The sequence below is a fragment of the Zea mays genome, chromosome 10, assembly GCF_902167145.1.
Source record: "Zea mays cultivar B73 chromosome 10, Zm-B73-REFERENCE-NAM-5.0, whole genome shotgun sequence".
Lineage (NCBI taxonomy): Eukaryota > Viridiplantae > Streptophyta > Magnoliopsida > Poales > Poaceae > Zea > Zea mays.
The window spans coordinates 142889473-142913658 of record NC_050105.1 but is presented as its reverse complement, the minus strand read 5'-3'; the positions used below and the strand labels follow the sequence as shown (position 1 = coordinate 142913658).

General features: G+C 48.1%; 3 protein-coding genes and 1 pseudogene across 4 annotated transcripts in view; 1 reads left to right on the top strand and 3 right to left on the bottom strand.

Moving 5' to 3' along the window:
- LOC100274381 (ubiquitin-conjugating enzyme E2 - ribosome protein pseudogene) overlaps positions 1-1582 on the bottom strand; it is a 32871-nt pseudogene extending 31289 nt beyond the window's left edge. Inside the window, exon 1 of the transcript NR_153662.1 lies at positions 1058-1582. The product of NR_153662.1 is annotated as a ubiquitin-conjugating enzyme E2 - ribosome protein pseudogene (transcript). The remainder of the gene's footprint in view (positions 1-1057) is intronic.
- Positions 1583-4692: 3110 nt separating this feature from the next.
- LOC100283430 (seed specific protein Bn15D1B) lies at positions 4693-6353 on the top strand. The gene is made up of 2 exons (NM_001156331.1): positions 4693-4891; positions 5892-6353. Exons 1-2 carry the CDS (start codon positions 4806-4808, stop codon positions 6172-6174), a joined length of 369 nt encoding a protein of 122 aa, NP_001149803.1. The 5' UTR covers positions 4693-4805; the 3' UTR covers positions 6175-6353.
- A 295-nt stretch (positions 6354-6648) lies between these two features.
- LOC100501538 (uncharacterized) lies at positions 6649-11992 on the bottom strand. Its single transcript, XM_008666068.3, has 6 exons — positions 11598-11992; positions 10336-11494; positions 10049-10225; positions 9820-9942; positions 7178-9309; positions 6649-7082 (listed from the first exon to the last, which is right to left on the bottom strand). The coding sequence occupies exons 1-6, from the start codon at positions 11709-11711 to the stop codon at positions 6972-6974; spliced, it is 3816 nt and encodes a 1271-aa protein (XP_008664290.2). The 5' UTR covers positions 11712-11992; the 3' UTR covers positions 6649-6971.
- Positions 11993-18077: 6085 nt separating this feature from the next.
- On the bottom strand, positions 18078-20483 carry LOC103642022 (protein NRT1/ PTR FAMILY 8.3). The gene is made up of 4 exons (XM_008665334.4): positions 20292-20483; positions 20085-20175; positions 19749-19966; positions 18078-19645 (listed from the first exon to the last, which is right to left on the bottom strand). Exons 1-4 carry the CDS (start codon positions 20346-20348, stop codon positions 18278-18280), a joined length of 1734 nt encoding a protein of 577 aa, XP_008663556.1. The 5' UTR covers positions 20349-20483; the 3' UTR covers positions 18078-18277.
- Between the last annotated feature and the right edge of the window lie 3703 nt (positions 20484-24186).

The following is a 24186-nucleotide window of genomic DNA, read 5'->3' as shown; positions in this document are numbered from 1 at the left end:
ATTAAATCAGCGTCGTTGATTCCCAATCCAACGCATAGCATCGCATACCGATTCGGGTGTGGGCTTGATCTAATCGGAACCCTCGGTTGTCGATCGGACGACTCTGAACGAAGGATACCCATTCGGCCCTGTAAAACTGCAAAAGAGACCCTATGCTATTTTAGATTCAACTCGTCGTCCATTTGTGGGGCGCTCTGTGTCTTAGAGATTCTTACAACTAGCCCCCTGCGCTTTCCAGAAATTGAGGCCCAGTCCAAACAACTCGAAAATCGGAGAAAATAAAATAGAAATAGATTTTTAATGTATAAATAATTGATAGAAACTTGTTTATTCCATAGAAAATTCATATGAACTCCAAATTAACTCATTGCAGTTTCTAAAATTTTGTAATATTATTGTTTATCACAAAGAGTCTCTGTTTTGTCACGAAAACAGTAAAAAAAATTTATTTCCCACTTAATCCTATTTTAAGCACATAAAACGTTTGGAAATTCATATATTAAAATATATAACTCCAAAATTCATGATTCATGTTCCTAGGATTTTATTTTAATGTGTAAATTATTATTATGTATTTTGTTTATATGTTTGGTATGATGTATTTTAATGTGATGTATTTTAATGCCATTATTATGTATTTTGTATTTTAATGTGATGTATTTTAATGCCAGCAGAGAGAAATTAGGGATGCTGGTGCTGCAAATGTAATTGCCCTAGTGAAAAAAAACATGAGGAAAATACTTGCCATCACAGAACTGAACTAGAATGGCAATCTAGACCTCCGAAAAGCCACATAGCAGGACTTAGTATCTGTGTTAACGAGAAACAGACCTCTTGATAAGTGTGTCAATATTCCCTGACCACTAAGAGAACAAGTTTGATTATCAGGCCAGACAAAATTCGAGTTTTACCTCCAGATATAAACGCAACGCAATACCAGAAATACAGAATCTAAAAAAAATCGATGTTTCATTTGGTAGCACTAGCATTGGTCTCGTCTAAATTTTAGCGATCCCGCATAGCAATGAATGAAAGAAGAAAGAGCTGGCGTGCTCACCTTTAAGCGGAGGGGATCTCGACCTCACCATCATCGATCTCCTGCTGCAGGTCCTTGGGGTCCTTGCCGTCGACGGTGCACCCGACGCTGACGCAGGTGCCGAGGATCTCCTTGACGGTGCCGGCCATCTCCTTGGCCATGGATCTGGGGCGCATGGTCCTGGCGATCTCGACGACGTCGTCGAGGGCGACGTTGCCGCTGTGCCGGATGTTCTTGACCTTCTTCCGGTCCCGCTCGGGCTCCTTGAGCGCCTTGATGACGAGGGCGGCGGCGGAGGGGACGACGGAGACCTTGGCCTGCCGGTTCTGCACCGTGAGCTTCACGGTGACGCGCAGGCCCTTCCAGTCCCTGGCGGTCTCCTTGGCGATGTCCTCGCCGATCTTCTTCGGGGAGAGGCCGAGCGGGCCGATCTTGGGCGCCAGCGACGACGCCGCGCCGACCTAGCCGCCCGTCACGCGGACGAATACCTCGACCACCTGCGAGGGGTCCAACTTGGGCGGCATGGCTGCTGCTGGCCGGCGGCTGGTGTGGGTTAGTGTGTAGGGAGGGAAGGTTTGGTCTCTGGGAGCTTGAAGCTGGCGGCGGACGTAGGGTTTCGATTGGCTGCGTTTTTTTGGTGCCGCTTGGCGAGGTTTCGGACTTCGGTAGGTGGGCCGGGCCTCTGCCTTGGCTATTGGTAGTGCTAGCTCCTGCAGATAGAGATAGAGAGTGACGTTGCCGACGGCCGACGGACTGACTGAGAGGCCTCCGGCTATGCCTGTGTGTGTGTATGCAGCGTGCCGCCGGCTGGCCCAACGCTTTGCTGGTCTTTTCGTTCCGGCATCTCCTATTCTCCTTCAGCCAGAACAGTAAAAAAAACTATAAAATTTTCAATCCCCAAAACGTAAAAAAACGAAAGAGAGGGTTGCTTTGGTTGGACACAACCCATTGCATTATTTGCTCCGGTGTCGATCTGATCCACATGGCGCCCGTCCGCACACGGGGACGGCACGTGGGGACCGACGCGGAACGCGCTGGCGCGGGCCGATGGTTGGTCGGGGCTGATCCAGCATCTGGAACGGCATATTCTAACGTCCTGCCCTGCCCGGCCCCGCTAACTACTCACACTTGCCAAAAGAAAAACAAAATGCAGTGCAACCATGGGCTGCATGCATATCAATTCACGTTTATGTAACACTAGAACCATCGATATTTTTTTAATCTATAAGTAATAAAATAAAAGATATTGAAAATGATATTGATTCTATGTGCTAATATTGTATTGCTTTCTACACACGAAGAGAGTACGACCACTCTATACGGTACTACAGTACAGTTCAGTGGGGAGGATGCACCCAAAATTCCAGGTGAGCACAGTGCACTATAGATGTCCAAACAGTGCGGGCCGCCCGTTTGGCCCGTGGCACGGCACGAATTTAGCCTGGTCCAAACACGGCCCGGCACGGTCGGTTACGGACCCGGGCCGGCACGGCCCGTTTAGCGGGCCGGGTATGGGCACATACGGCGGCCCGCGTGCTTTGGCCCGGCCCGGCACGATAAATGGGTCGGCACGACGGCGGCCCGCATATTTATGTAAATACTAAATATGTAAATACATTTAATTCTCTCATAGTATGTAAATACTAAATACGCGGCCAAACATATATAAAATGCATACATAAATATAAAATGCATACATAAATATTTTGTTGTCTTAATATATATAAATAATATGTTATTATATATGATTAATTATGTTAAATATATGTATTTATATACCGTTCTACTGTTGGTTCGGGCTAGTGCCCGGCCCGGTCCGTTGAGGCCCACCGGGCCAACGGGCCGGCCCGGCACGATTTTTCCCTGTGCGTGCCGGGTTTGGGCATGTCTCTAGGCACGTGGGCCAGCCCGACCCGGCCCGAAGCATCAACGGGCCGTGCCTGGCCCGGCCCTATTCGTACCGGGCCGAAACGGGTTCGGGCCGGATCCGTGCCGGGTGACCCGTTTGGACATCTATACAGTGCACAGAGCCGCAACGGCGACGAGATCCGGCGAGCTCATTGTAGACATGTCCAAACGGGTGGGCCGTGCCGGCCCGGCACGGGCCCGCCTTCGGCCCGACACGTTTTGGCCCGGCACGTTTCAGCCCGTTAGGTTGACGGGCCGTGCCGGGCTGGGCCACCGTGCCACATCCCAGGCCCAGGCACGACCCGCACATAGCCGGGCCGTGTCGGGCCGGCCCGCAACCCGTTAAGGCACGCCGTGCTTTGACCGGGTGGGAAGAAAATGAAGTAAAAAAAAGACAGAAAATTCACTTTGCTAGGATTCGAACCTTGGTTGGAGCATTGGAATGCCTAGCTACACCACTCTAGCCAACTAAACCAAACTTATTTTGTGTCTAATCTATTAAAGTTGCTTCTAATATACAAATAAATGCTCTGAAAAATAAAATAAAAAAACCGGGCCGTGCTCGGGCCGGCACGGCGTGCCACGGCAGCGGCCCAAGCCCGGCCCGACTAACGGGCCGTGCCGGCCCGAGCCCGTCAACCACCGGGCCGTGCCGTGTTCGTGACGGGCCAAAACCGTGCCGTGCCACGGGCCGCCCGATGGGCACGGCCCATTTGGACATCTCTAGCTCATTGGCTATTTTGGCCTGCTTGTCACGACAAAGAGCATTATATATGGCCAACTGGTTGTTTTCTTCCATTCAGTATGCCGGCGAATCTCGTCGGTGATCCTCGTAGGTTTATGCTAATTGGTGGTACCGTGCACGCTTGTCTTCTACTCCTTCCGTTATAAATAAATGTCGTTCTATTTTTCATACCAATTATTTTTCTAAAAATTAGCTAGTTTTGTACTTATATCTCTAACAACAACAAAAAAATATTATATAAAAATAAATGTAACTATCTATCTAATGATACTAAATATAATATAGTATATATATAGATACACAGGCATTCTCCTTTTCATTTCCACGAACAATTCTAGAAGAGGGTCCGTTTATCTACGGAATTTTATTATCGCCTAGGGAAATTTCCAGCTCATGCTCATGGATGGCTCGACGAAACATACAATAACGTGATTGAATAACGTGATTTCCAGCTCATGCTCCATCTGTATCTCTCCGCTGCCTCCTAGGCTGCTAGTCAAACCGTGCACCGTCCAGTGTCCCCCGCCACGAATTGAATAACGTGATTCCTTAAAATAAGACACGACGGCGAAACATACAATGCTGCATTATACGTGCGCCACTTTAGCCCACGACCAGAGCAATTTTTTTCAGCTTTTTACCAGCGCTAGAAATGACACATGCATAGCACCGTTTCTAGTGGGGTGGGGGGTAAAAACCGCACAATGATAAGTGGTAGTAGGAGTAAACATGATCAGATTCAGATCAGACGGCCCAACGTTGATGGAGGTCCCAAGGCGAGGCGCGGTCTCTCTCTTGGGACAGCGATGCCGCTGGCCGTTGGTAGGGTACTAGAGGTGGACGCACAGCTGGCCGTTCCGATCAGAAGCCGCAGAGGTTGCCCGTCAGTGCTGCTCCCCAATAGCCAATAGCAATAGCAATAGCAATAGCAGGCGCTGTACGACGGTGTGCCGGCACCGGCTAGCTCGGGCGCTATAAAATGGGGGCAGCCGGTGGGTGTGGTGACTACTATCATCATTTCAACCTCTCTCCCTCGGCCTCGCCGGCGGCACAGCGCAGCGCTTCCACTGTTGGGTGTGGTGGATTTCCTCCGCCCCCGAACGATCGATCTTTTGCATGGCAGCAGCGGCTAGCTCCAAGGGGCGGGCGATCGCTGGGAGCTTCGTCAGCCGCGTCCTGGCCGGCAAGGCCGCCTCCCCGAGGTACTGGGACGACGGCAACACGAACGCGGTTTCGCCCCGTGGTTCATTCTCTTTCGGTTTGCTCGTCTGTGCTAGTAGAACTACTGTGTTTTTTTTTAGGATGCGCGTTCTTGTTAAGTTGGTCCAATCCAAGTTCCTGTGGTAGTTGCAGCAGAGCAGAGCGATTTGCTTGCTTGCTTCTTAGCTCTGTGGATGACTCTGATTCTCAATGTGTGTGCTGCTGCTGGTGGCAAGATTTTGCTCGGCAGAAAATCTACTGGAATTTGCCAACTGTAGGAGGAGGAGCTACTATTATCTTCTCTCCCATGGTCTACGACTACGACTCTACGTAGAGTCGTAGACATGGCAACTGTCTGCTTTGGGACCATCACCAGCTTGTTTAATCCACTTTCCTAGTTCTTTTCGGGCGTTTTGCGAGTACCACACACAGTAGATTTTGATTTTCTGCCCACTTCAAACTGTCAAATCTGCAAGACTCGCATGGTAGCCGCGGAGAGAGAGAGAGGAAGTGCACATCCTCAAACTGGAGGCACGCAGGACGTGCACGTCCTCAAAGCCAAGCCACGCCGGGGCCTGATGGGTCTGGTACTCTGGTGCGCGGCAGTTGTCGTCCATCCACCCTCTGCTCTGCCAACTGCCATGGCTCGATGACGGTGGGGTCGGGACCAGGCGTGGTACGGTAAGCTATGGAGTGCGACGGAACGGAGGTCCACCTGGCTGGCCTGTGGGCTGTGACCTCGCAATTATCCTCGGCCCCCACCCACGTGTCCTCTTCTGCTGCAGGTTGGCCCAGGCATTATTAGCAATCCGGGTTTCATGCGCCCGCCCATGTGCAGCCGTACCCGTGCGCGGAACCTGATCCTGACGTGTACTCCTAGCAACGATTTTGTTGGGTCCTATCGATTCTTGAGAAAAAAGAAGGAACATCACTTCCAGCTCTTGTTGCGTTTGCTCACCGCCCCTCATTGCATTGCATCGCGTGTTTCGTTCCGTAACGCAGGAGGGCCGTGCACGCCTCGTCGTACGACAAGAACCCGGAGGAGCAGGTGCGCCCGGCGTTCGTGCCGGACGATGTGATCGGCGGCGCGGGGAGCCCCGACAAGTACTGGAGCCCCCACCCCAAGACCGGCGTGTTCGGCCCGGCGGCGGTGGACACCAACCAGCTGGGCGTCGCCGCTGACGCTGCCGCCGCGAATGCGGCTGCAGCAGGAGGCACGGTGCTGGACCAGAAGGTGTGGTTCCGCCCGCTCGAGGACGTCGAGAAGCCGCCCCCCGTCGCCTGAACCGCGCCACGCCCACGCGACGCGACGCTGCCAGCCCACACTGCTGATACAAGGGCGGCGGCCGGGAGGGAGAGTCCTGGCAACGTCATGCTCGTGCCTGTAATAAGAACAAGCAGGAGATGTGTGTGCCTGTGATGTACCGGTGTCGTTATCAGCGTTATACAAGTACTTGCGGTTCATATGATCGATAACCACTAGAACTAGCTTCCTTTATTCCGTGACCGCGACTCAAATCAATCCCTATAGCACACCACTCAGGCGCCCACATGAGTGTGCAGTACGTTCAAACAACTACTACTATCGGAGCAGTACAAGAAATCATCAAGCAGAGTAGCTCTCTTCCGACCGATTTCTGAACTGACAGCACCCTGCTCAACTGTGTATCCAAGTAGTAATTACCAATTTGCGTCTCCACCACATACTGGCAGCTAAGCATTCTAATACCAGATATAAACAACGAGCAAGCGAGGCGCATTTCCATACAATCTGACACTACTTTGTTACTGCACGAGATATAAAAAAGCAAGCAGCCTTTCTCAACGAGTTCGAAATAAGACAAGTCAACCGACACACAAGCAGGCCTCACACACAGGCCAAAACAATGCTGGGTACTGGGACCTACGATTGGACCTGATAAAACACAGCCGAATCGGTTTAGTAGGCCTCATCTCCAAGCGAACACGCAAATCACACATAAGTTAGATGCCTAGCCGACGGGTAAAGGAGAAACCATGGTTTCACCACAGGTGCTAGATGGACGCACACGCACACACTTCAGAGCCAGCTTCTTCCCTGGGTTAGTGTTGTTGCAGATTCAGGTTCCGCTGCTGCCCTGCCCCTTTGCGTGGGATCGATCGGCAAACGTTCTCGTCCACCCTGGCAAGCGCCAGCCTCTTCGCTTCTTTCTTCTGCACGTTACCAAGCCAGATCAGTACCCAAATCATACACGGAAAGGAAAGGGTACATAATAATATAGCTGGAGCGGAATCGCATGGTTCATTACCTTCTCGGCGTTCAGCCTATCCTTGAGCTTGGCTTTAAGCTTCCCTAGGCTAAGCGCTAACAAATCCACGGGTTTCTTGGTCGCTTTTAGTCCCTTATCTTTTAGCACCGCCATGGGTTCAGTAGTGTTCTTCTCACTGCTGTTCTTGCACCCTGATGACTTGTTGCTGGACAGGGACTCTGCGACATCTATGCTGGATGCATTCTCCTTCCGGACACAATCATCTTGTGGTATCGAGATTATGTCAGCAGTGATTACTTTCTTCTGCTCATTGCCATCACCAAAATGGGTTTCCTTGACACACCCATTCATTGTATGTGCGATACTTGGGGCAGTCCCGTGATCTGGTATGGCCTCAGTAATCACAGCTGCTTTTCTCTCAACACCTTCATCGCCAGTCACTGTGACTTCATCTGGCACTTCAGTAACTATCACTTCCTTCTGTCCATCTGCATGATCAAAGACAACATCTCCATCCATTGTAACTGATGTCTTCTCCTCAATTTCACCGACCGTCCCTGTGACTTCTGGCACATCAGTAGCAACAACTTCCTTCTTTTCATCAGCATGAGCAACATGGGTTTTGAAATGATCATCCTCAATGCCTCCATTCATTGTATATGTGCTCTGTTGCTTCTCCTCAACAACTTCGTAATCTGCCTCTGTGAGCTCTGGTACTTCATCAGTAGTTGACGCTTCCATCTGTTCATCGGCATGAACATCATCAGTTTTGAAAAAATGATCATCAACGACATCTTTATCCACTGTAACTGTGCTCTTTTGCTTCTCCTCAACATCTTCAACAGTTATCCCTGTGTCCTCTAGCACTTCTTCAGCAGTTACCACTTCCATCTGTTCATCAGGATGAACATTATCGGTTTCAGAACCATCCATGACAAGATCTCCATCCACTGTAACCATGATCTGTTGCTTCTCATCAACTATCAGTGATGTGGTCTCCATGGTAATTCCACAATCTCTCACTTGTTCTGGTAGGTTGTCAGCAGCAACTGCATGATCAGATTGAACAAAAATATCTTCAATCAGCTTGAGTTCTGGAACTTTGACAGTAGTTACCGCTTCTATGTGTTCATTGGAATGATCACCATCAGTATCAGAATGGTCCTCTACAACATCCTCATCCATTGTAACCGTGCTCTGTTGTCTCTCACCAACTATCAGTGCTGTGTTCTCCTCCACAGTAATTTCACGATCTGTCACTTGTTCCAGCAGGTTGTCAGCAGTGACTACTTGATCAGCTTGAACAAAAACAGATTCAAACTGATCATCCTCGATCTCATCATGCATTCCAGCTGTCCCCTGCTGCATCTCATCAGTTATCAGTACTTCCCTTCCCTCCTGAACAACTTTATCTGTCACTGTGTCTTGGGGCTTGTCACCGATAACCACTTCATTCGGTTTACCAACATCCTCATCCAATGCAGCTTGGTTCTCAGGCATCTCACGTGTGACGTTTCCTGCCTTCTCCATTTCAACATTCTCACTTGAGCAATCAATAAGAATGGTGTCATCCACAGAGTCATGCAGCACTTTGTCAACATCACCATCCTCCTCACAGCCAAGACCGTCTTCAGTATTGACCACCTCGGTCTCCTCTCCAGCAACCAGGTTGACAATACTCGAGCAATCAAGAAAAGCTGCCTCATCCACAATGTCAGCCTGCAACTCAGCAATATCAGTGTGTTCCATCTCCTTACTGACTTCTTGTGTATCAACCTCACTGTTTTTCTCTCTGACAGTTAGTACTTCATTGAACTTTCTCATTTCACTTTCATGGCTGGCATCACTTCCGTTGCCTGTCAATGGTACCTGCAGAGCCCGAACGCCGGCCACCAATTCTATCTCTTCACCAGCATTCTTGTCCAACAGAGCCGCACTGGAACCTCCACCATCCTGAAAATTGACACCTCCATCGTCCTCAGATGGCTGCTCGGTTACCATTGAAACAAGACCAATGATCGGCGGTTCCTCCAGGGTTGCTAAACACTTCTCCTCATCGTCCACTTGCTGCTCTTGGAATTCTGATTTACCCGTGCGTTCCTGATCGGTCACAGGTGGATCTTCTGCTGGAGTCTCTTCCATCAGCTTCTCACCATCAATGATAACCATGTCTGAAAATTCAATACAACAAATATATATATTAGTGTTATAATCATCCACCTCTTCCCATCGGCTTAAGTTTTTAGGTAAAGCTGGTTGACAACTTAATATGGTAAAGCTTTTTAACTTAACATGAGGGGGGCGTTCAAATAAAGTGAATTGCCCACGTCTTTAGGTTGAATTAGTTAAAAGCATGCAATTTAATACGGTATCAAGTTCGTACTAGTTAGAGGGTGTTTGAATGCTAAAGATAATAGTTAGTTGACTAAAAATTGTTAGTGAAATTAACACTAAAACAAATAACTAGCTAACTATTATCTAATCTGTTAAAAGTAGCTAATAGCTTAACTATTAGTTAGACCGTTTTGATATCTCGGCTAATTTTAGTACCTAACTATTAGTTTTAGTACATTAAAATACCCTCTTAGTGCAGTTAAAAGTTGAACTGGCTTAATAATTAGCTCTAGCCGCAACTGCTTGAGTACATAAATGGAAACATGCACACCACGTGCATTTCTCACCTTCATCTTCATCTTGTTTCGGTGCGTCCAGCTCGTTTATTTCTTCTTTTTGAGGAACAAAAGCCTCTTTCGTCTCTTCCAGAGCATCACATCGCTGGTGAGAAACCGGTGCACCCACAGCCTCTGCATCAGAGAGGACACCCGGTTCAGCAATCAAAATTCGCATCAACAAAAGCAGCACCGCAGTTGGTGCAAATTAAGTGGGCTGAAAACACTCCTCAGACCTCACCTTTTGGTTCCTCTTGTACATCTTGCTGCAAGAGAGTCATCAACGCGCCCCTCCTCGTGGCTATTGGTGCCTTCTCCTGTGCTGTTGCAGCAGCTGCTGCTTTCATTGTCGGCTTACGCTGGCGAGTAGGCCGGATGGGTAGAGCCCTCGCGGCCTCATCTGTTGCACCTATAGCCTCTGCATCAGAGAAGACATCATTGTCGGCTCAACCATCAAACTTGATATCAACAAAAGCATCATCTGAGTTAGTGCAAATTGATTGGGATGAAATCACTCCAGTTTCTCACCTTGTGGTTTCTCTTGTAGCTCCTGCTGCATAAGGGTACTCGTCACCGCGCCGCGCCTCGTGGCCCTTCGTGGTGCCTTCTCCTCTGCCTCAGCAGCAGCTGCTGCTGCTTTCATCGTCTTGCGCTGGCGAGTGGCCAAGCTTGATACTACCTCCACGGCCACATCCCCTGCTTCGGCTTTGCTTGCTGCACCGCTTCTCCTCGTAGCCGGAGCTTTTGAAGGAGAAGGAGCGCGCCGCTCCGCACCAACTGCTGGCGCATCTCCCGTCTCCTCCTCCGGCTTCGGGTCCTCCTTTTTCTCCATGCTGCTGTCGTCCAGCCTGATAAGCTCGGTCGACTTGGCCTTGACGCGGCGGCCGCGAGTGATAGGGGCCTTCTGCTCCTCCTCTGTCTTGGCTTCTGGCGCAGCTATAGCAGACGCCGCCTGAGCGCGCCGGCTGGCACCTCTGCGACGACCCACGCCAACGATTTGCGCGTCGTCTTGCTCCTCCACGGGCTTCGCTTCCTCCTTTTCATCATCATAACTGGTGTCCAACCTGATAGGCTCAGACGAGTTTCCATGGGCCTTCACACGACGGCCGCGTGGGATAGGGACTATCTGCTCCTCATCCTCTACCACATTGCCTGCTAGCGCAGCAATAGAAGGCGCCGGCCGAGCGCGGCGGCTGGCACCGCGGCGGCCTACGCCAAGGGCCAGCGCATCATCTACCACCTCCTTGCTCTGCTCCTCTTCCACACCTGCAACCTCCGACTCGTCTGCCCGCGCGATTACAACAGTCGAGGGCCGAGCGAGCCGGCCCACGACGGGAGCAGGCGCGCTATCCCTTTTGGCCTCCTGCTTCAGATTTTGCTCTCCCTGGCCATCCTCCTCCGCCACTGCCTTGCCCAGCGTCTGAGGCACGGCAGGCACGGGCCTAGCGCGACGGCTGGCACCACGCCGCCCGACGCCAGGTACCTGCACGCCCTCTTTGTTCGACTGTCGCTTTGCATCATTTTCCTTGTCTTCCTCCGCCTCAATGGGCTCCGATGACTGGGCCGTGACGCGGCGGCCACGCGGAAGCGGACTCTCCTGCTTCTGCTCCTCATTCACCGGCTTAACCGCCGTTTGCAGCACGGAGACCGGCTGCAGAACCTTAACGTACTCCTCGATCCCTTCGACCTGGAGCAGAATTACGGAACGTGTAAGCTAGGAAGTATTTAACTTTCCAGCCCAGATCTAGCAATCGACGAGCGTAACGGGGAGAGCAAGCGAGAGTGCTTACCTTGGGGAGCGCGCGGAGGGCGTCGGCCATGGCGGCACTGGTCATGTTGGCGCGGATGCCGTTGCGCTTGCACAGCGCCTGCAGATCGCGGCGGGGAAGCGTGAGGAAGTCCATGCTCTCTTCTTGCTGCGGGCGGCGGCGATTGTCCTCCTGTCCTGTCAGTTTCTCACCTCGGTCTCACTTCCTCTCCGTTTGGCCGCCTCCTCTCGTGCGAGCTGGTTCCGCTCGGCTCAGCTGAGGACTGAGGTGCGCATCGAATACGAACGACGGGGAGCGTGGGGGCCTGGGCCCTGGGGGGTCGTAAAATAATAAAGCGCGCCCGGATTTGAATTCGAGGAATCTGACCGTTCGAGCGGGCCTGTTCCCAGATCTGCCTTTCAATTTCAAACTTCCATGCGCTGGACCCCACATTATCGGGTTATTGTATCTTGTTAGTCGAACCACAGGATGCCACGTGACGTGCCGTACTTGGCCTTATCTCTTCGATATGATCCGGTCTTGTTGCATCTGAGGCTATTCATACACATTCTGCTCTAAATTTCTAATAAAAAATATTTTATCTTGTCATCGAAATTCTTTATCCTATATATAATCCGGTCTTGTTGCATCTGAGGCTATTCGTACACATTCTACTCTAATTTCTACTAAAAGATATTTTGTCTTGTCATCAAAATTCTTTATCCTATATTGTTGGATAAATGTAGACCTAGCTTAAATTAATATTCAATAATAGCCAATACAAAAGTCTCAATTCAATGCTACTGTGTACTAATAATTTAGTACCATAATGTAATACCCAATTTGTAAAGAAGAAGAGAATTGATCTCCCTTATATGTTTTACCTATATTTATTAGAACATGTTAACAATCAATTTTAAAGTGATTAATTATCTAGTGACACACAAATAATCTATGCATCATGTTGAAGTTTATTTGTGTATGCATTTAATAATAATAATATTAATATTAATAGAAATACATTAATGTTCGAAATTGGAATTAAGACCTAATTTGCAATTTAGAGTTTGGAGAAAAGAAGGAAAAATACTATACAAAATAAAGAGAACAAAATATATATAAATAAATAAAATCCTTCCATGATGTTATGTTCAAATTGTACAGTTAATATGAGTGTAAGTTCACAATTAAATTTGAATTCAAAATTGGAATCTAAAACAAAAAAGAAATGAAATGAAATGAAAAAAAAGAAAAGAAAAGGGAAATAAAATCGGGAAGGCACTTGGGCCGAAATTGGCCGGCCCAATCACTCCCACCGTGCTAGGTCACGCGCTGACGGGTGGGACCCGGCATCAGCCTTCGCGCGTGTTTCCCTTTCATGCGGGCCCTAGCTACCAGTTTGGCTCCTCTCCTCTCCTCTGTGACACGCCCACATGGGGCCAGGCAATCAGCGCCATCCTCCCGACAGATTCGGAGGAGAGCTCAACCACCTCCGGAAATCGCGTCGCTGGCAGGTGCTTACTCGCGGTATAAGTTGTGTCATGCCCTGCGCCGACCCTTCCTTCCACCTGTGCCCCGTCCGCACCCTAGTGAAACCCTCCGCGTAATCGACGCCGGTGAAAAAGCATTGCCGATGGGATCATCGGCGCGCCACCCCTCGGGTCATCGGATTAGTCTGCGCTCCGTCGTCGGGTTCGCTGTGGTGGTCCATCTAGGCGTGCTGAAGCGATTCGTAACATCGTTGGGCAGGATCTACGACCGTGGCGCCGGGAATTCGTCGTCGTCGATCAGCGCCGCCATCGGTTTGCGCTTCACCGGAACCAGGGGTCTCTACACTGTGATTCCAGGTAGGAACTGCACGTCCATGTTCGCTTTCATCCCTGTTAGGTGTAGCATCGAGAATGATCGGTCTTCAGGCGCCAGTAGCGAGGTATCCTCCCTCGGCCATGGCCTCCGTCGTGGCCGTTGCACTAAGTACCATATAAAAAATTAATCTTCAAATGTAGCTTTAAACCCCAGACTGGTTGGTTTTTTGAAATAATATTCGGAGCGACCAAAGCCATATATATAAGCTGACCGTAAATTAACCTTGTTGGAGAAGATCCCACACAAAAGTATCTCTTCGATCAGTTAAACGAATAGTAAATACTCTAACTACTACTTGATTCAAAGCAGCTAGATTATTACCGACGAAAAGCCTCGTTAATTTTAACCCTTAAAGTTAGTTTTAAACCTAGATTGGGTGGTTTCTCGAAATAATGTTCGGAGCGACCAAAGCCCTATATATACCATATATATAAATTGACCGTAAATTGACCTTGCTGGAGAAGATCCTACACAAAAGTAACTCTTCGATCAGTTAAACGAATAGTAAATACTCTAACTATTACTTTATTCAAAGCAGCTAGATTATTTTTATTAAGTGACCGACGAAAAGCCTCATTAATCTGAACAGATCATAGGTCAAACTAGTTAATTCTGACCGTCATAGAGCAAGTTTAATAACATAGCCCACAACAAGCTTTATGATGTTGTTATGTCATATATAACCAACTAAAAGGGTACTCATATAATAACATCTCATAATATAAGTTGTATATTTAATACTGAGTCCACCTCTCTCATAGAGACTTGAAGTTCGCATGTAGCCCACTCTCCGTCTCAATTGACTACTAGTGAGCAGCTCGTCCTTTTTCTCAACTTATCTTTTTTCTATATCACTATAAATTTGACGTGATATCGCTTACTGTGTATCTACATCAATTTATTATCATACTTGCTCTTATAGTGCTGCACGAGGCTTTCGTACGTCAAACACAAGCCTACATGTACGGATGTACCAAAACATCTTGGCCCAACATTTACACGTGCATTCGATGGCCCAAAAGGGCTATGAACTTGTTCGCGCTTATCCTCTCGATTGAGTGGCATTGGACAAACACGTACGTACACCACTAACAATTAGCAAACAGAACCGACGATTCTCGTGATTCGTGAAACAGCACTTCATTCTTTTTGTTGCTGAAGCATAATGTGTGCCCATGGATGTCCTGTTGCACACCCAATGTTACAGTTTATTTGCAAAAAAAGAAGGACGAATAGAGTAAGACCCGTTTGTTTCTTTTCATTTTAAAGAATTAGAATCTTACTAATAAAATAGGTTATTTTTTTGGCGAAATTGGGTGCTGGACACTGAAAAAAGGTGGCCTTTGCCACAACACACTAAAGAAACATGTCTTTGACAGAACACATTATTACTCTATGGCAATTTGGTGCTGGACACTATAACACATATTATAACATATTCTCATCAAACAGGTATCAATACATTTATAAAAGACATATATACCCCTGTCCTTCAACAGGTTCAACAAAAGGAAATCACAGATTCAAGCCACATCTGGCATCTTGATGCTACCAAAACTATACATGGTACTGATCTGACACTCTCTACTCTTTCTTAGACCTGACAACCTTCAACTTATTTGCCTTTCCCTTCTCCAAGAAGCCTACAGGAGATAGTGCTGCACAGGTAATAGGCTCTATGGAGGCTTCAAATTCCAGCAACCTTTTTTGGTTAAAATGGATAGAAAGCATGTCAATAATTATTTTAAAGATAATAACCAGAAAAACATAATTGGCGTATACCTCCTTGTCATAGGGCTAGGTGTTTGCACAGGAGTGATAGCGCTGGTTGGTGTAGATGGATTTTGTTGCAGCAACCTCCTTGACATACTAAATGATGAACTAAGTGAAATTTAGTAAGAAGTAATACAATATGGCCAAATTTTGGGAGTTGCATTTGTACCTTCTTGTCATAGGGCTTGGTGTAGAAACAGAAGTGATAGTTCTTGTTGGCGTAGCACTGTAAATTGTTTAGATATGCATGTTAGTGGTCTGCTATGTAAGATATGTTTCAAGTTTGAGTTGAAAGCTTACAATGGTTCATCGAGTGAAGGCTGTTCTTGTATTGGATTAGTAGCACTACTAGATGGCACCACTGTGACATTTTTCTTGGCTCTCTTTCTTTTTGGCTTTGGAGGGGCAGGTGGTGGTGCATCAGATTCATAAACATATTCATTGCATGTTTTTTCCATGTGGCCAAGCTGTTTGCACCTTTTGCATCTTGTGGATCTCTTTCCAGTGCCACCTTCTGCAACTGATTTGTACCTTCTCTCCCTTGGTCTACCGGCTGCCCTTTTCAAAATTGGGGGGCATAATTTGAATCCAGGGTCCATCTTAGGCCATTGATTCCTATCTGTCATTGGTTTTACAGACTTTTCATAGGCTCTTGGAAGTTTGCAACTAAGTGTCTCATGCACTCTCTATGCTCAACCCCATTTTTGAACACTTTAGTAACAGCTGAATCAATTCCTTTGCCTGCATCAGTTGAGATCACTAGGCCTGGAGGTGATCCAATTGCTTGATGAAGCCTACTAAAAAACCATTCCCAATTGTCAGTTGTCTCTGATCCAAACACACCATGACACACTGGAAACATCCAATTGTTCCCATCAATAGCAGTAGCAGATGCAAGTTGACCCTTCCATTTCCCAGTCAAATGAGTAGAGTCCACACCAAGGAAAGGCCTGCAACCATTTAAAAATCCATCCACACATGACTTTAGCGCAACAAACATTCTAATAAACCTCACTTTCTTCCCAACTTTCTCATATTCAATGTCTACCAAACTGCCTGGATTGGTCTTCTCCACCTCTGTCTTGAAACTGAAAATACACTCAAAACTATCATCCCACTTCCCTTTGAGTTGCTCCAAAGCCTTCTTTCTTCCATCCCAAACTACCCAGTATGACAATTTCAGATGATACTGCTCCTCTAGCCTTTTCTTTAATTCTTTAGCTCCAACCTTATTGTCCTTTGCAAGCCAATCTAGAACTCGATCCTTGACCCAATGATTTGTTGCCATGCAGTTCTTCTCAACTTTCCCTGTGCTTTGACAAGTGTGTTCAAAAGGCATCTTCTTTATCTGAAACAAGCAAGAATGTTGCATGCCTTACAATATTCACGACCATCATCATCAGTTAATTTGACATAAGCGCCTGCTTGAACAGCAAGCCTGTAGGACGAATTAGGATCCACCCTACACATACAGGGGGCACAAATATGAACAGGACGAACTAGGGTATGATTTCCTTTGCAAAATCAAGCCTACAATTACCTTAACTCTAGGGGAAAATGGCAAGAATATTACCCGTCGAGAACCCATGACAGATCGGCGTGGTTCTCTGCAAAAATATCGCTGAAGAATCGTGGAGGTTCCTCCATCTCCTGGGTGCTTCCGCCCTGCCACGAGCAGGTGCCGCCGCCGTGACACGTCGCCTCCCACGCAGGAACCGGCCTGAGCCTGGGGCACTGGTGAAGGTGTCGACCCTGTGCGCCTGGAGCAGGGAGGTGCGGCAGCAGGACACGGCGGATGGAGGGAGCCGACGAACCTATCGGCGGGAGCACCTGGACGGCGCGAGCAGCGGGTGATTCATTTTTGCGATCCAGTTTCAGCGGAGGAAAGGAGAGAATAGGCAGAGGCAATTTTGTCTTTTCATGTAGCTTCTATTAAAAATGATTATAATAAAAGGTGGAGTGTCCGGTACCTAATAAAAGTAACTTTTTAGTGTGTCCGTTCAAAGCCAAGTTTTTTTGATGTGTTGTGGCCGAGGCCACCTTTTCTTTGTGTCCACCACCTAATTTTGCCTATTTTTTTAGAACGTAATATTCCACCACTTTTCAAAGTTATCATATAAGCCTATCTAAAATTCATGTGGTGAGAAATAGAAATTGATTTTATAGATTTACATATTATTTTTCTGATATACAACTTATAGCACACTCTTCTACTTGTTTCGCTATAACATAAATGTAGTATATAACTATCTCTCTCATATGGTTTAGGATAATATACAAATATATTACATATATAAATATATAAACTTAATTAGTTTTATCTAAATTATAATTATAAAAATGGAATTGAATTCCAACGAAACAAACGGGGCATAAAGCAACCAAAAAAATGATGGACGTCATTGGCCCATCGCCACCACGGAGAGCACAGAATAATGTGTTTTGAATTCTCGTGTACGCATCTACATCAGGGTTCACCATACCGTTTTTCTGTATACAAACCACACATTGCTGGTAATGTTTTTTCGCTGGAAAACCACTAAAAACGTTAAAATCGGCTAGTTTGGCAATTTCAATTAAAAAACGGTAAAGCGTGAAAACCACCGGTAAATCGCTATAAACCGACGATAAACCACTATAAATCGATGGTAAATCGCTTTATGTAGTTTTTTTTATTTTTTTGACAATTTGTATTTTTAAATTTAAATAAAACGGTTTTTGGAGATTTCTCTGCGGCGAACAGATAATTTTCGTCGATTTTTGTTGTTTTATCGGTTTTCACTGTTTTTACCTACAAATATTTAATTTGAAATTCAAAATTAAAATAATATAAGATATACCAGAAAAAGATTTAGTCTTGTATAATAAATTTATTCCGTTTTTATAAAATATCAAATTTTTTAATTTAGAATGAAATTTGAAAACAAAACCGCTGGGAAATCATTCCCGGGCGCCGGTTTAATACCGGTTTTGTTAACCCTGATCTACGCCCCCTAGCAGTAGCAAACCCTAAAATCTAACAACACCCACTGGCCACTGCATGACTAACTGGACCCTTTTCGTGTACGCTGGCGGTGGCAGGATCATGACACAACCGTCTTGACCTTGTAGTTCCTGGCAAACCCACTGTACACAACAAAGTTGAGCGTGCACAGCGCCGCCATGGTCCAGAAGAAGTAGTCGAGGTGGCCCTCGTTGAGGTTGTCAGAGATCCAGCCGGGCCGGCCGCCGGTCGCCGTGAACGCGTCCACGACGGCGTAGATGAGCGAGCTCATGTAGCTCCCCAGCGCGACGGTGAGCAGCGCGAAGGACGTGCACATGGTCTTCATCGTCTCCGGCGCCTCGTTGTAGAAGAACTCCAGCTGCGCGATGTAGCAGAACACCTCCCCGCCGGCCAGCACGAAGTACTGCGGCATCTGCCACGCGATGCTGACGGACTCGCCGCGGCCCGCGGCGTCGAGGCGCTTCGTCTCCACCAGCGCCGCCACGGCCATGGCGCACGCCATGAGCAGCCGCCCGGCGCCCATCCGCTGCAGCTGCGACGGCTCGCCGCGGGCGGGGGAGATGGCCCGGAGCGCCGGCACGACCGCGGAGCCGTAGATGAGCACCCACGCCAGGACGCACAGCACCTCGAAGGACACCATGGACGCGGCCGGGACGGTGAGCGACATCACCCGCATGTCCATCACGCCGCCCTGCTGCACGAACGTGGTGTTCAGCTGCGCGTACGCCGCCGACAGCACGATGCTGGTCGCCCATATCGGGAGCAGGCGCAGCAGGATCTTGAGCTCCTCCACCTGCGTCACCGTGCAGAGCCTCCACGACGACCCCGCGGCGTCGGCGTCGTTCGTCACCTCCTCCAGGTCCAGGTCCGTCTCCACGACCACCGCCGCCTTGTCGAGGAACCCGAACTCGTCGGTGTGCGTGATCCTGGGCTGCTCGTCGATCTTGTCGTGGACCTCGTAGAGGAGGCTGGCGTCCGCGGGGACTCTGAGGCTGGCCTTCCTGAGCGCGGCGACCACGACCTGGCCCAGGCTCTTGAGCGGCGTGCCGGTGGGCATCCGGCGCTTGTACATGGGCGTGGCGAGCACGAATCCGCCGAAGGCGAGGGCGATGCAGGCGGTGGCGATGCCGAAGCCGAGGCCCCAGCTGACGTTCTGCTGGACCCACACGATGAAGACGCCCGAGACGATCATGCCGAAGTCGACGCAGATGTAGTACCAGCTGAAGAAGGACATCCTGCGCTCCCGGTCCACGGCGTTGTCGCCGTCGAACTGGTCCGCGCCGAACGGCAGCAGCGCCGCGCGCACGCCGCCGCTGCCGAAGGCCACGAGGTAGAGGCCGAGGAATAACGCCACGTTCCGCGAGCCGAGCATGGGGTGGCACCAGGGCCCGACTCCGCAGAGCTCGGTGGCCGGCAGGAACGCCGAGAAGGTGACGAGCATCATGCCCTGCGGCCGCGCCGACCAGATCGCAAAGAGCTAAGCTTAAGCATATGCTCGCTTGATGATTAGGATTTGGAATCGAAAAAAAATAGCAGTAATATATGCTCACAAGAAGGTAGACGAGGAGCGAGACGAGGATGGTGTTGTAGTTGCCCCAAAACGTGTCCGCGACGATGGCGGCGAAGATCGGGGTCAGGTAGCTGGTGCCGAACCACGAGGTGACGCTGGACGCACTGGCTACGTTGCTGCCGTGCAGGACGGTCTCTAGGTACACCACCAGGTTCGTGCCGATGCCATTGAACGCCGTGCTCTCCAGGCACTCGAATCCTGGAGAAGACGTTCGGTGTTCAGTCTGTCAGCTAGTATTAATACTAGCTAGAGAAAGGTCGAAACTAGAGTAGCAGTCTCGGTGGCTCTGTCTGAACTCTGAAGAGGGAGAGCTCACCTAGAACCACCGCCGGTGCTTTGCTCCCGGTTTTCTTGTTCTGAATGAGTGGCACCGTGAGGCTTTCCTCCTGAATCTTTGGAGCCCCCCTCTGCAATATGTTGCGCGTACAAACGGTCAAACGGAAGCGGGGACGCTTCTGTATATGTTACTTCACTGGACAATGAAAATGAATAGGAGCTCCTGGAGCTAGCGCGTACGGCGTACCTCTGGCAGCCGCGATGACGAGCGCTGGCCCTTTTCCATGGCGTCGCCGGCGTCCATTTGCCGCTGCAGCTGTTAAAAGAAGCTACCGGCCACGAGCTACAAGAAGCTACCAGCTCCTGCTTTTTGCTCGCAAGCCGCGGAGCGGGCGGCTTCACTGGTCGTGTGCCGTGCTCGGAGACCTGAGCCTGGGATGGGAATGAATGAACGAGAGCGCAAGCAGCGCAGCTTTATATATACGCGGCCACCGGCCACCCTCGAGCGGCACGCACGCGACAGGGAGATGGAGCTGGTAAAAGCGGCGGGCGTCACGGACCCTGACGTCCCCAGCGGCGTGACACTCTCTCTGTACTCGGGCGAGATCAATTCAAAGCAGCATATTGCCATTTTATTAGAGTTGGCGGCTCTGAAGACACGCCATGCAATCTGCACTTCCCCCGTACCCGACGGCGTGTCACCGCGGTAACCTTTTTCTAACCTCCTGCCTACTGCTCCGATCTTTCTGCGAAGCGTATCGTGCCTAATTTACCTGATCGGCGCTACTAGCCCATGCACTCAACGGCCGTGCTCACTGTCGTCGACCGGTGGCGCATCGTGCATGGATCTTAGCTAGCACCAGGGGGGATTCACCCCTGCAGTTTTCTGAGACGGCAAGATGTGTCTTCTGACAAACGTTCAAGAATCAGTGGCCTTCAGCTCCACCCTGACTAGAGTTACCATTGACTCTGTCTTCGAAGAATTGCCCCCGGCCGGGCCCGTCCTAGTTTGCTTATACTGACAGGACAGGTAGTGTCATGCAAGCATCATACTTTGAGACTTCCAGTAGCGATGCAAATAGGATGCTACGCATGCCCAGTCATGCTGCCAGGAGTGCAAGAACGTGTCCGCTACTAACAGTTTAGCATCAGCTGCCGCCTAGATAGGATAACGGTCAAACTCCAACATTGCAGGTGAGACCGTGTCGCTTCTTTCCGCGGACATCTCTTCTTTCCCGGCGTTCACAGTAGCTGACACTACTAGTTCGATTTGCTTTCCGCCTAGCACACAGCAGCAAGTCGTTTGACTCTCATGGCCTGTTTAGAAACCCATTATTTCCTTAGTCCCAAGATAATACCGTGGTATTAGAGCACACCATAGTATTTTGGACCAAAAGACGTTTGAGAGCATATCTAAAAATTATGCCTTTTAAACCATGATTTTATTAATACCACAATATTTTAGGTCTGGACTAAAGGTTTTTTTGCTTGCACGTGTTGAGTTTGTGATCCAAATTCTGAAGAAGGCAGCCAAGTTGGCGAGCAAAGCGGAGGCCCGTCGCCGGGAGGCTTGGACCGGAGCGCAGCGATGGATCACCTACATATTTGCTACTATATGTTGATGACATGTTGATTGCTGCCAAGAGCATGAAGGAAATCACTGCTTTAAAGGCAACAACTTAGTAGCGAATTTGATATGAAGGATCTGGGTGCTGCAAAGAAAATCCTTGGCATAGAGATAGTCAGGGATAGGAAGTCTGGACTGCTGTACTTGAGCCAGAAGAATTATATTGAGAAGGTCCTTCGTCGTTTCAACATGCAAAATACTAAACCTGTGAGTACTCCGTTGGCTCCTCATTTTAAACTGTCTGCTAAACAGTGTGCTGAAACTGATGCTGAGCTTGAATATATGTCAAAAGTTCCATACTCTAGTGTTGTTGGGTCACTCATGTATGCTATGGTTTGTTCTCGTCCTGATTTATCTCATGCTATGAGCGTTGTTGCTAGATATATGTCTAATCCTGGTAAAGAGCATTGGAAAGCTGTTCAGTGGATTTCAGATATCTACGTGGTTCTTCTAGTGCTTGTTTATGTTTTGGTAAATCTGGAGATGGTCTGGTTGGCTATGTTGATTCAGATTATGGTGGTGATTTAGACAGGAGGAGATCTCTTTTAGGTTATGTCTTTACTGTTGGAGATTGTGTTGTGAGTTGGAAAGCTCGTTTACAGGATACTGTTGCTTTGTCTACCACATAAGCTGAGTATATGACAATTGCAGAAGTTACTAAGGAAGCCTTATGGTTGAAAGGTATATATTCAGAGCTATGTGGAATTAAGTCTTGCATTACCATCTATTGTGATAGTCAGAGTGCTATTCATCTCACCAAAGATCAGATGATTACTGAGAAATCCAAACATATTGATATTCGTTATCATTTCGTTCGTGATATCATTGAAAAAGGGTTGGTGAAGGTATGCAAGATCAGTACTGATAATAATCCAGCTGATATGATGACAAAGCATGTTTCTGTTGCTAAGTTTGAGCTATGCTCAAACTTAGTTGGTATTATAAATTAGCCCTTAGTGGCTGTTGGCGTCGGCAAGATGATGATGCATTTGTTTAAGGTGGAGTTTGCTATTATGATGCTACAAGGAATTTGTCTCAAGGTGGAGTTTGTTGAGTTTGTGATCTAAATTCTGAAGAAGGCAGCCAAGTTGGCGAGCGAAGCGGAGGCCCGTCGCGCGGGAGGCTTGTGCCGTTTCACCTCTATAAATATCTTTGTAAGCCGCAGATGATAATTATTTTAATTGTAAATCTCCTGCGATCTGTAACCACCCGAAAATAGTGAGAAGTTGCTGGCCGGCGCCCGTGGTTTTTTCCCTTCGCTTTAGAGGGGTTTTCCACGTTAAATTTGTGTCTTCTCTGTGATTGATCTTCTTTGTGTCGCATTCATTTATAACAGCACATAGCTACAATCTTCTTTTCTCCTACACTAAAATTGAAATAAAGTGTCTCCAAACAGACGTTGAATTGCACAAATATAAAATATATCATAATTATAAATATATCATAATTATGTCATGTCACACAATAAACTATGATATTGTAAACCATGGTATAAAAACAGAGTTTCCAAACATGCCTGTCGAGAACTACTTTTCTTTTCTCAAACCGAACTAAGGGGGTGTTTGGTTTCTAGGGACTAATTTTTAGTCCTTACATTTTATTCCACTTTAGTTACAAAATTATCAAATATAAAAACTAAAACTCTATTTTAGTTTCTATATTTGTCAATTTATATACTAAAATGGAATAAAATGAAGGGACTAAACATTAGTCCCTAAAAACCAAACACCCCCTAAAGTACACAAGCTCGTACTTTTTCTACCTGTGTGGCCGTGTGTGGAAAACCGTATTACCAGCACGTGGCAAAATACATGATCTGCGTTTGGACTGCAGGGCGGCACCGTTGTTGTGTGGTCGTTGAGAGGTTCAGTTTTATTATTTATGTGATTGTTGAGAGGTTCGGTCGTTCATATAATCAGATCCCAGAAAGAGGCTCCATCAGTAGCATTGACAGAAAGATTCGATTTGAAAAAAATCTTCTCAACTCCTGGTCAGCGCAGCCGTCAGCCACGTCTTAATTACGTAGCATCTCACGGTCTGTGTCACCAAATCCAAATCTTGGCAAAAAAAAAAAAACCGGACGCATGCGTGCATTCAGAGGTGTACTGAGCCTGAACCAGCCCAGATAATCTGATCCACACTGGCATTGACTAGAGATCCCAAACCTAAGACGGTTGGTGGATAGGCTGAGTGTGTTGAAACTTAGCTTGAAACAGCGATAGGAGGGGCGTCTTTAACTTGGTCATGCTTTACGGTGATGTGCGGCGGCGTTTGTTCTGGAGAGTTGGGGCGCCGTGATCGACTCGCTTGTGCTCCACTCGACGCAGATACTGAAGACCCACGAGCCCAACAACCACAGATCAGCTGACGAGAGCTCGTAGAGCGCAGGCGCTTGGCATCGCCAACCGCTAGAGGCTCTCAAATTTTAATTTCATTGTTAGGAAAGGTGACACTTCCTCTGGTTTTTAACCATAACGAGGTATATATTTTATTTCATTGTTAGGATAAGGCTCTC

Coding starts and splice junctions, on each gene's coding strand:
- LOC103642022 (XM_008665334.4), bottom strand. CDS start 20,348: ATGGACGCCGGCGACGCCATGGAAAAGGGCCAGCGCTCGTCATCGCGG. Junction 20,176..20,291: donor CGTCATCGCGGCTGCCAGAG/GTACGCCGTACG, acceptor AACATATTGCAG/AGGGGGGCTCCAAAGATTCA. Junction 19,967..20,084: donor AGCACCGGCGGTGGTTCTAG/GTGAGCTCTCCC, acceptor CGTCTTCTCCAG/GATTCGAGTGCCTGGAGAGC.
- LOC100283430 (NM_001156331.1), top strand. CDS start 4,806: ATGGCAGCAGCGGCTAGCTCCAAGGGGCGGGCGATCGCTGGGAGCTTC. Junction 4,892..5,891: donor GGCAAGGCCGCCTCCCCGAG/GTACTGGGACGA, acceptor TCCGTAACGCAG/GAGGGCCGTGCACGCCTCGT.
- LOC100501538 (XM_008666068.3), bottom strand. CDS start 11,711: ATGGACTTCCTCACGCTTCCCCGCCGCGATCTGCAGGCGCTGTGCAAG. Junction 9,310..9,819: donor GAAACAAGATGAAGATGAAG/GTGAGAAATGCA, acceptor TTGAATTTTCAG/ACATGGTTATCATTGATGGT. Junction 7,083..7,177: donor ATAGGCTGAACGCCGAGAAG/GTAATGAACCAT, acceptor GGTAACGTGCAG/AAGAAAGAAGCGAAGAGGCT.